At 32.2% G+C, this 10,756-nt stretch overlaps 1 protein-coding gene across 1 annotated transcript in view; it reads left to right on the top strand.

Moving 5' to 3' along the window:
- LOC112904186 (DNA damage-regulated autophagy modulator protein 2-like) overlaps window positions 1–10,756 on the top strand; it is a 15,492-nt gene extending 4,736 nt beyond the window's left edge. The window contains exons 2-5 of the mRNA XM_025973607.1: window positions 7,185–7,306; window positions 7,362–7,591; window positions 9,830–9,995; window positions 10,506–10,756. Of these exons, the coding sequence (XP_025829392.1) occupies window positions 7,185–7,306; window positions 7,362–7,591; window positions 9,830–9,995; window positions 10,506–10,699 (712 nt within the window). The 3' untranslated portion in view covers window positions 10,700–10,756. The remainder of the gene's footprint in view (window positions 1–7,184; window positions 7,307–7,361; window positions 7,592–9,829; window positions 9,996–10,505) is intronic.

Raw genomic sequence — 10,756 nt, 5'->3', positions numbered from 1 at the left:
ATATTCAAAAATACAACAAGGTCTAATGTAGTTGTCAATGCAACTAAAATGCACACTTATGAATAAATGACAATTATAACTAAACTAATTAACACCTTAACAAAACTACATATTTATTGTACAAAGTTTGTTCCTTCTTTTTTTTTATAAGTATTTATTTCAGTAAAGTGTTATTCTAGAGTTTTGTGAATGTGTTTTTGATATGTATTTTTATTTTATTCACAGGAATTATAGAGTTTTAATCTTTTGAAATCAGAAATGCACATTTAGAATTCATTCCTGTTAATAACTTTATAAACAATTTTTTACGCGGTATTTTCGAACAAAACAAAACAACAAAACACTACGTATAAATAATTAATTTATTAGTAATTTTATTAAAGGCATTTTCCTGCAAAATTTTGTTTGAAATGTAATTTTATATTTATAAACTATTCATTATTAAAAAGTTTATTGAAAATTTTGGTGAAGGCGCCAGGGCAATTTAAAGCTTAGGCTATAAATACAGTTTAATTAAAGTGGATTGAGGAACCTTCGTCGTTAAATTATATTTTTCTATGTAAATGTAGTCAGGAATGCTAATTTATATTTTCCTTTTTCCTACAATTAATAGTGCAATAATTTTTGATCCGGGAAAACTGTCGGGGAATTAAAAAAATAAAATGAGAAGTCGACATGGAATATCCCAAATTTTGCTTTAATTTCGAAGAAATAGTAGATTGAAGTAGAAGTCCTCACGTATTAATCTCAGGTTACGTTAGCGGCTCAAAATTTTCCCTGACTACGGCTCTGATTTCAAATAACACTAGATGGCGATATAATATCTTTAAGAGTTTCATCGGTTTGTACGGTCAGTACTTGACGTGCTGATGAGAGCCGCGCCTGGTAGTTTCTATGTATAAATTTCTGACCAAGACTTGAACGTTCTTACTTAATGTCCTTTATATAGATAAACAACTATGCTAAATGTAAAGCCTAAATGATTTTAACAACCACAGAGAAAATGCTTTGGAAAATAAGATATGTGAACAATACCCGAGTCGTGTTGATTAATTACAGTTTTGCAAATTGCCTTCGTTTCTCTTATGCCCTAGTGAACCTGAAGATCAAAATTTAATCGAGCAAATGACAGGATGTCTTCCCCCATTTTCCACGTTAATGCTTTGTTTGCCTCGTCGATTATTTTGAATTAATAATTGCACGCAAATAAATTTCACTTGATGTGATCGCTGATGTTTATTATTACTATGGAAACATCCCCGGATTCCATCCCCTTATATAAACAGGTACGAAGCTTACTGTACAGCATTCTCATCTCAGGGTTTTTATTGAGGTTTATTTGAAATTCGTTTTAACACTATCATTTACACGCGAAAACGTTTTTTTATATCGTTTAAATACACACAAATGAAAGAAAGGTAAGTAAATTGTTATTTTCTTATTATAATAATGGATCTGTTTTGTAATTTATTTACCTACTTCGTTATCTATATGATTCATAATTAATTAATTAATAGTTAGATCTCTACGCTTTTGATAATGCATGTCTTATAGGCGTTGAATCGGAAAAAAATTAATTCATCAGATGAAATCTTTTATGTTAAAGAATAGTCAATATATTAATTCTAAAGTTCATAAAACATTTTTGATAATTGTTCCAAAACGACTATAAGTCTTTTTAACAGCTTGTAATGCTTGTTTTTTATAATTTGTTGGTGTTCTATATTCTATTCTTTATTAATCATCCTGTGTTTAGTCTTATACAGCACTTGTGCCTTTAACCCTTATAAAATTTAATGGAATTAGATGTGAAAGAAATTAATAATTCTGGCACTTTTAAAAATCGTATCGTAAAAAATAATATCAAAGCGTACAAAACTAATAAGGTCGTCAGGCCTAAGACTGGTTGGACACATGGACACACACCTGTACTCTTTCCTATAGCGAGTTAATCTTTTCAAGCATTTTCCTAAAACTAGATCATCCTACATTCTTAATTATTTACACAGTAATCTAATCTAGCTCTATCTCTACTCCTCTTAACTCCTAATTCTGCCTCCAATATGTCTCTGACTAGCCCTTCATGCATGAAGGTGTCCTACCAACCTATCTCGCCTATTTCTTATTGACTCCCATACAATCCTCTGTTCTCCTATTCTTTCTAATACCTCTTCATTTTTAACCTTCTCTATCCACGGTATCCTCATCATTCGCCTGTATTAACATCACATTTGGAACGCTTCTAACCTTTTCTTTTCCCTCGCGCCCATCGTGTGTGTTTCGCACCCGTACAGCGTCGCGCTCCAATATACACCTTTCAACAATCCTATTCGAATTTTTAAATTGACTACGCGAACATAGAAGTGACTTCTGTTTATTGAAGGCGACTCTACCTTCCGCTATCCTCCACTTTATGTCCTAGATACCGAAAATCAGCCACTTCTTCTAATTTTTCGTCTCCTATCTTTATATTCGCTCTTTCCCTACTGTTTCTTTCCTTGCATACTGTTATTTTTGTTTTACGAATACAAAACTGTTAGTCAAAAATTATACGTTGATGCATATGACATTGTTTTGGTCAGGCGTATTTTGGTTAAAATTGGAGTAGGAAGGAAAGATGATGTTGATGAAACATTTTCATTTTATGCGAAACATTTAAAAGTTTTATCTTGATGTATTGGCACATTTCGTTTATTTTCGCTTAGTTTTAATTTGTGACGGATGATGTGATGTTCTTTATGGGTAGAATGAGTTTCAATATTCTTTCAGGAATAAAATGGAAACGCATTCTGCAGATACTGATAAAATTTCAAAGGACTGCAAACTAGCAGCAGTTCTTTTGAAACTTGAGAACATTTTCAATTTTCAGCGTCACGATTTCACTTCTTTTGACGCCTTCGTTAGACTTCTCTATAGACCGACAGATCCGGCCAGTTTGGGTGTTATCAGGATACTGTTTGGTAAGAAGTTTTATATGCGCTCTTGTAATATTGACAGCTCATCTCAACCTTTTCACGATTCTTTGAGGAATGCTTATGATGCTCGATAGTCTTCTCGAACGGGGTGGATTAGAAGTACATAATAGATGGGGCGACGAAGCCAAATGTTATTTTCCACTTTTTTCTTTTGTTAGGCCTTTATCACTTCAACTGATGTACGTAGTGTATGGGATTCTATTTAGTAGTAAGTATAAACACTGCAATTGGGATAATAATTGCTAAAATAAGAATTTGAAAATTGGTACGAATAAATGTGTCAATATTTTTGAATTGAAACTACTTTATAGGCTGTAGGGTATAAAACCAAAAAGGGTAACGTTACGCGTCACAGCGTCACGCGCAACTTGTGACTCCTGGTGGATATGTCCAAAAGGAGTCATTTCAACAGGCTTCAGAAGCCAACTAACAAATTGTCAGCAGTTTCGCCTAGGCTGTACTGTATATGTACTGCGTATGCGTTTGTGTTTGTTTTGATATGTAATTTCTCTTTGCAGTTTTGCATGGTGTTAGCGTAAAATTTTTTAACAAAACTAAACCAATATTACAACAAATAATGTTGCATTTTTCTGGTGTTTTAATAGTTAGTTAATGCAATTGGTTAAGTCAATTTTTTTTAAAAAATACTACTATAATATAGAATAATGTACAGACTCGCCCTTTTTTTTTAATAAACTTTCGCTAATGATGTAAGATGCCATAATTATATTTAAAAAACAAGATTTGCTTATTAACTATTAATTTATTAGTCAAAAGAGTGCAATTTTCTATCATTTGCCTGTGGTCCTTAACTCTCAGAATTTGAAACTGCTGATTACGTATTATTTGCATATATTTTAGGTGCAGCGTTCGTTACGATTGGATACCAGTTCAGAAAAAGTATTTTTGTATTCTGTGTAACGTATTGGTATTTATTTATTTTGGATAAAACATTCTGGAACAATCACAGTTATTTGTTTGGTATTGTTTCCGTTCTCCTAGCGGGATCATCCGCTAATCATTTTTGGTAAACGAAAAATAATGCATATTGATCTTTTTCCAAGTTGAATAACGTCAAATTTTGATATTCCTATTAAATTTTTTAATCTCATTTTTTTTGCTAAGTAAAAGTTTATGTTGTTTCTTTTATATACGAAGTTCTATTCTTTTGTTTTTAAGGTTTTAAACTAGAATTTGAATGTAAGATTTGTATTATTTTATTGTAGGTCAGTTGATGCACTACGTGATCCATCAATAGAAAACATGCATGTTCCTTACTGGAATTATTTTGTGCTGAAATTTCAATTTTTTCTTCTTTACTTTTATGCCGGATTAAAAAAAATGAATTCTGAATGGTTATCAGGATATGCAATGAGCACAATGGGAGGACACTGGGTATTTTACATTTTTCGGTAACTTTTCGTGTTCATCATATTAGTGCAAACTATAATTTCGTAATCATTTCTCCTCGAATAATAATAACACCAATACGGATAGTAAAAATCTTGGGAGTTGCACTGTTAATAAAATTAGTTTTGCACAAAAAATAGCGAATAACTAATTAGTGAAGTTGTTAAACATTATCAATGAAACAAGTAAAGATTAAAAATTTAAAGATTTGGTTTATTTTTCATTTTATTTTCAATCTTTAACATCTATTTTGTTTAGAAGATTTTTCTGTATTAGTGTAACTCCAGAACCTTTTTACTAGCATTGTTGGTAATGAAAGAAAAGTCTTAAGTTAATCAGTGTTAGTATCCTATAGCATTGTATATGTATTTCTAATACTTCTGCAGACCAATACTAACAACTGAACAAATTGAACTTTTTATAATTCATTGGTTTGGTTTCCTTTTGGATTTAACTATCGGATTTTGGATGCTGTGGGAAAAAACTAGACCAGTCGCGATGGTGTTTTGTGCGTTATTTCATTTGATGAATTCGAGACTTTTTGTAATAGGTAGGTGCAGTTTCAAACTTAATTTTTAAAACGTCTGAAAAGTTGTTATATTATATTTATTTCTCTATTCATTTAAGGAATGTTTCCGTATGTCTGTTTGGCTACGATGCCTTTATTCTGCAGAAATTCGTGGCCTAGAAATGTATTTCGATTTTTGTTCAACGAGAAAAATAGAGAAATAAAATTCAACAGTAAATGTATTTACCCAATCCACGAAGCTAAGAAATTGAAATTTTCTCATCATGTTACTTGGAAACATCGAGTAACTGCCGTTCTCGTAATAAGCCATTGCTCTATCCAATGTTTTCTTCCTTATTCTCACTTCATAACTAAAGTAAGTAAAGAATCAAGTAAATCAGAAAATCACTCAAACTCTTTACATCAACCTCCCTTACCTGCAGTTATTGAGTTTTTATTATTAATAACATCACGACAAACTCTACCGCTTCCAATATACTTGGAAAAATATTTGCTAGTCGCTAATATTCCTTTTCCAATCCTCTATGTATTATAAAATTGCTACAAATAATGAAATTAAAAATGAAAAAACTTCTTTACATAATATAAGTGCGAACTTCAGAATTAATTTCATAATTACGCCAAGTAATTTTCGTTCAATTAACATTTAAATATCGTCATCTATTTTCCGTTATAATAATTCGTTATTTTATTGTAATTGGTAATTACTTTGTGTTAAGGTGTTGTTAATTGTCTATATTAGGGGTACAATAACTGGACAAATGGCTTGTATGGGTATTCATGGGATATGATGGTCCATGCTTGGGATACATCTCTAGTTGTGGTCAAAGTGGTGGACAATTTAACGCAAAATGAATATTTTTTGGATCCATTTATTTGGACGAAAAACGATAGATGGACTAAGCATGGCGATATGTGTGTTCAGTATGCCAAATGTGTAAGAGAAAATTTATTAAATGGTCGAGGTAAGTTTAGAAGAATTTATTTTTTAATATTTCGGTAAATTTTACTTTTTCATTTTGTCCGTGTATATATTGAAACAAGTGTTTTTATTTAAGATAAATGAGAGTATACAAATACATTACCAGAACGATATTGATTAATATTTACTGGCCTTTTACCACATGAATCGATTTAAATTATTTTTTATTTATTAGAAAAATTGGGTAGTTAACTTATTTAACTACTTATTGTTTATTTCGCTTTTCTATAATGTTTTGTTCTCCTTATTATATAAATAGTATGTAATTATAATGAGTATTCGGGAAAATTGGCTGAGAAAAATTATGTGATTGACTCTATTACAGGATCAATAACAGATTACACAGTCGAGATAGAATATTAGTCTAAAGTTAAGCAGTCAGTATCTATATTTTATTCCGTTTTGATTACTTACGGTGGTCATTGTAGTAGTTAATTTGTTAACTGAATTTTTATTTATTTGAATAATAAAAGAAGTAGTTCGTATTTTGATTCCGTTGTAATGGTAAATGTCTTTCAGATTTTGAACGATTGCTTCTGTTTTCGTAAGGAGTTTTATCGTCTACTATATTTTCTTTTAGTGGAAGCAATTTCAACTTTAGATTAGTTTCAGAGATTGCGGTCTTTGATACCGCATTGCTACGTTCTTCTTATAATTTCTGTTTGTATTAAAAGAATTTTGGTAGTTATATTGTCCTATTATTGTTAGTCAATGGTCTGTTTCAATATTTTGCTAAGACTGAGAAATAACGTTAATTAATAGTATTACGACTGATATAAATCAGAGGAATTTCGTGTTTAGAAAATGCAAACAAAAGAAAATGCCATTTCGTAGAATTGGCAAATAAGTAAATTAGGAAATTTTCGTTCTCAAGAATAGTAGTTGTAAGATAATAGCAGAAGATTTGGAATTAGCAGTTAATTGAAATATGTCTGGGGTCGTATTTTAATGAGATTAGTTTGAGATTGATTGATGAGATTAGTTTGAAGAACTGCATCCTTAACTGTCTTGTTTTTTGTTACCAATTTAGTATAATATGATGCGAGATATTGTAAGAGAACAATTAACTATTGGAATTTGAAATCGACCATTTGTTCTACTTATCTCTCCCTCTAAATTATTTTCAAGAAGATTTCGTTCATNTTTTTTTAAATACGATAATTATAAAATCAGAATACTTATAAAAGTTTCAAAAATAGACTTTATACGATGTAAGACTTTCAAATGTTGTATTGATATAATTAAATTATGACTGTAAAATATTTTTTTATTTCAACAACCTTTACAGATTCGCAATATCTCTCTATCTTGGACACATTTACTGGTTTTTCCCATTTATTAGCGATACAGGAGCATTAACACCCGAAAGTTGCATTTTTGCCCAATTAGTAAATATAGGGGCAACGTTCTGTAAGTCAATCGAAATTTTGTTAATCATTCAACTAAAATTACATTTTATTTTCAGTATCTGTAGCAGTTTATGTTAGGTATCGGGAAGTAGAATCGGCAATTAATTGCGGTTTAATTAATGCTTCTGCTGGAATAAATACGGCTTCCTTGTGGCTGGGCTGGATAAGCTGTTTAGGTTTAAGTGTAGTAGCAAATTTTCAGCAGAATGCCGAATACGTCCGTCTTTTGCACTTTGTAGGGGCTTTAGGATCATTTGCAGTTGCAGCAGTGTATTTCATATTACAAGTGAGTAGTTACAATTGCAATTAATGAAAAAGAAGATCATCATCATAAGGTCGTCAGTCCTAAGACTGGTTGGACACGTACCTCCACTCTTTTCTATCCTGAGCTAATCTTCGCATTTCCCTAAAACTAGAACATCCCACATCCTTAACTATTTGCGAATAGTAATCTAATCTAGGTCTACTTTTACCCCTCTTAATTCCTGTTTCTTCTTCTAATATGTCTCTGACTAGACCTTCATGCCTGAGAAGGTGTCCTACCAACCTATCTCGCCTATTTTTTATTGACTTCCATAGAGTACTCTGTTCTCCAATTCTTTCCAATACCTCTTCATTTCTAACCTTTTCTACCCACGTTATCCTCATCATCTGCCAACCTTTTATTTTCCGCCGCGCCCACTGTCCATGTTTCGCAGCCGTACAGCGCCGTGCTCCAAACATACACCTTTAACAATCTTTTTCGAATTTCTAAATTAACCGTTCGCGAACATAGAAGTGACTTTTTTTTATTAAAGGCGACACGACCCTGCGCTATCTTCTGCTTTATATCCCTACTACTCCTTTCATCCTGACTTATCTGACTTACTAAGTATCTAAAATCAGTCACTTCTTCTAATTGTTCGTCTCCTATCTTTATATTCGCTCTTTCCCTACTTTTTCTTCCCTTGCATACCTACCAGTATTTTAGTTTTACTTTTATTTATTTTCGTACAGTACTGATTTGTCAGTACCGTTTCCATTTTATTTAAAACTATCTCTAGGTCCTCCTTGCTAGATGCTAATACTGCCATATCATCTGCAAATCTAAGCATACTAATCTTTTTCCCCTGTATATCTATTCCTACGGTTGTACTGTCTTTAATTATGTTGATCGCGTCTTCGATGTATAGATTAAAAAGTAGCGGTGACAGTGTGCATCCCTGTCTGACTCCCATCCTAATATTTACTTCTCTAGAAAAAGAAGATAGAAAACTGAAAAAAAAGGGGACAATTAAACTAACTCAACATGGCTCTCTTGGGTACATATTAAAATATATATTTAGTAAATCTATATCTACTTATAGTTATAACTCCCTCTCGGGAGTTTGCCTCTTTCAACTTCCTCTCGAGTGAGAAATACGTTCCCTTGGTGTGTTTCACTACATGTATCCATATCAAAAGTAGATAGGTACGATACTTTTTTCTGATTTCAGGGGTCATTTTAAAAGTATTGTACCATCCCCCGCTTGGTTTTCGCCCTCGCTTTCGTCTCAGGTGGCAATTTTCAGACGGAGGATATTAAAATACGGGAACAAAGCTATCCTCGTCCGGAAGTTTGCCCCCCTCAAATACAGGATTCATTTAAGATACATTTTACACCTAAAAGTATCCTATACTTTGATAAATTTTATCAATACCTCTCTGAATTGAAAGCTCTGTTCAAAGATCAGTTTTATTTTTCAACAGGTATTAACAATAATGAGATTACCCAATAAATATGAGCGCGATTTTCGATAAAACTGATTGATAAGATAAAGAGGCTGTTTTTATATTGCAATAACAGGTTGTATTGTTGGAGTAAAATATCGTGTTTCTATTGGAGCTTTAGGTCTCTCACTCATCGTTTCCAAAGATTATTATTGGGCAAGGATTTTCTGACGTTTTGCTGATGAAGATTTTTGCTGAAAAGTCGAGGGATTGATTAATTCTTCAAAATTTAAAAAACAGAACTGCTTCGTCATGAAAAATTTTACTTAAATAAATAATGAGATACAATAAGATAGAGACGGTAGGGCGGGGAATTACAAAGGATATAATGTAGGTCTTCATTAGGTAATAATCACGACTCTACACTACAGCAGAGCAGCTACCTGAGGGTAGTTTGGGTCACTCCATACCCCTCAATGAGTACGAGAGAGTAAGCAATAATGATACATATTGCTTTCTCTTGGTTTTTTTCCCTTTGAGCTGCGGGACGCTCATTAGAAAATTTTCGTAAGTAATATTTAGGCTGCGAGAGGGGTTTCGCTTGCCTACGGGATGGAGGAGTTTGCTATGGGAGTGGAACAGAGAAGAAAACGAGAAAGCAATATGGGTCATTACTGTCCACTCTCTCGGACTCACTGAAGGGTATGAAGTGACCCAAACTACCCTCTGGATATTGCTCCATGGAATGGGGCTATGTTTATATATATTTTTTGATAAAATTTAATACGAACGTACAAATGTAATTTTAATGTTAATTTTTATCAATCTTTTCCAGAGTATAATTTCGCGGCACTATTTAGCTCCTAATCCCAATGTGACTACTGGTAATTTTAAATTAGGACGTAAAACTTTCTACTTTAGAGTGGTTTTGTCAGTTTTGTTCCTCCCCGTTTACTTTATTTGTACAGTATGTGGGGTTTTGGCAATAACGCAATTTACAGGTAAGTTTTATCGTATTTCTATACACAGTGCTCTAGGAAATAATGTAAAGTAAAAACAGGGATGTATAGATATCAAGGGTTGTTCAAAGCTTAAATTGTAATTCACGTCATCTAAAATAGGACCTTTGAGAAAAAGAAATCACAATTTTGAGACTATCAAGAAGTTCATCGTTTTAAGAGAGAAAAGATGGGAAAGTTTGCCGAAGAAAAAAATTTGAATGTCAATAATGTACCATTAATAGTATTGGAATTTATTGAATTCGACACAGTGTTTTTTCAAAATTAAAAAAAGTCTTTCTCAAGACTGGGACTTTGAATTTCATACAGGGAAAATCGGCGAATACAATTACTTTCAAGGAAAACACCCTGTCATTTATCAATTCTTGCTTGACATCATCTCGTAGGCCACTCATTATTATGTCACTATTTTAATTAATAATGACGTATTGTTTTCACGCAATGCTATCGTAATAATTCTAAACATTTCTAAAAATTTCTGCTTACTTATAGGCGATTCTGTAATTTATTGGACCCCTGATGATGGAGGTTTCGAACTTAGGCTGGCAGCGGTATTTGCAGAATGGATTTTAGTGTTAATGGAACTATTGTATATTGCCACTTTTACAAAAGAATTCAAATACATGAGGTTTAGGGAAATTGGGTTTGAATGCAAATATTCAAAAATACAACAAGGTCTAATGTAGTTGTCAATGCAACTAAAATGCACACTTATGAATAAATGACAATTATAACTAAACTAA

Source organism: Agrilus planipennis, unplaced genomic scaffold (genome assembly GCF_000699045.2).
Source record: "Agrilus planipennis isolate EAB-ADULT unplaced genomic scaffold, Apla_2.0 scaffold51, whole genome shotgun sequence".
In the NCBI taxonomy this organism is placed as follows: Eukaryota; Metazoa; Arthropoda; class Insecta; order Coleoptera; family Buprestidae; genus Agrilus; species Agrilus planipennis.
The sequence above is the reverse complement of the archived record's forward strand: the minus strand, read 5'-3'. Positions and strand labels throughout refer to the sequence as shown.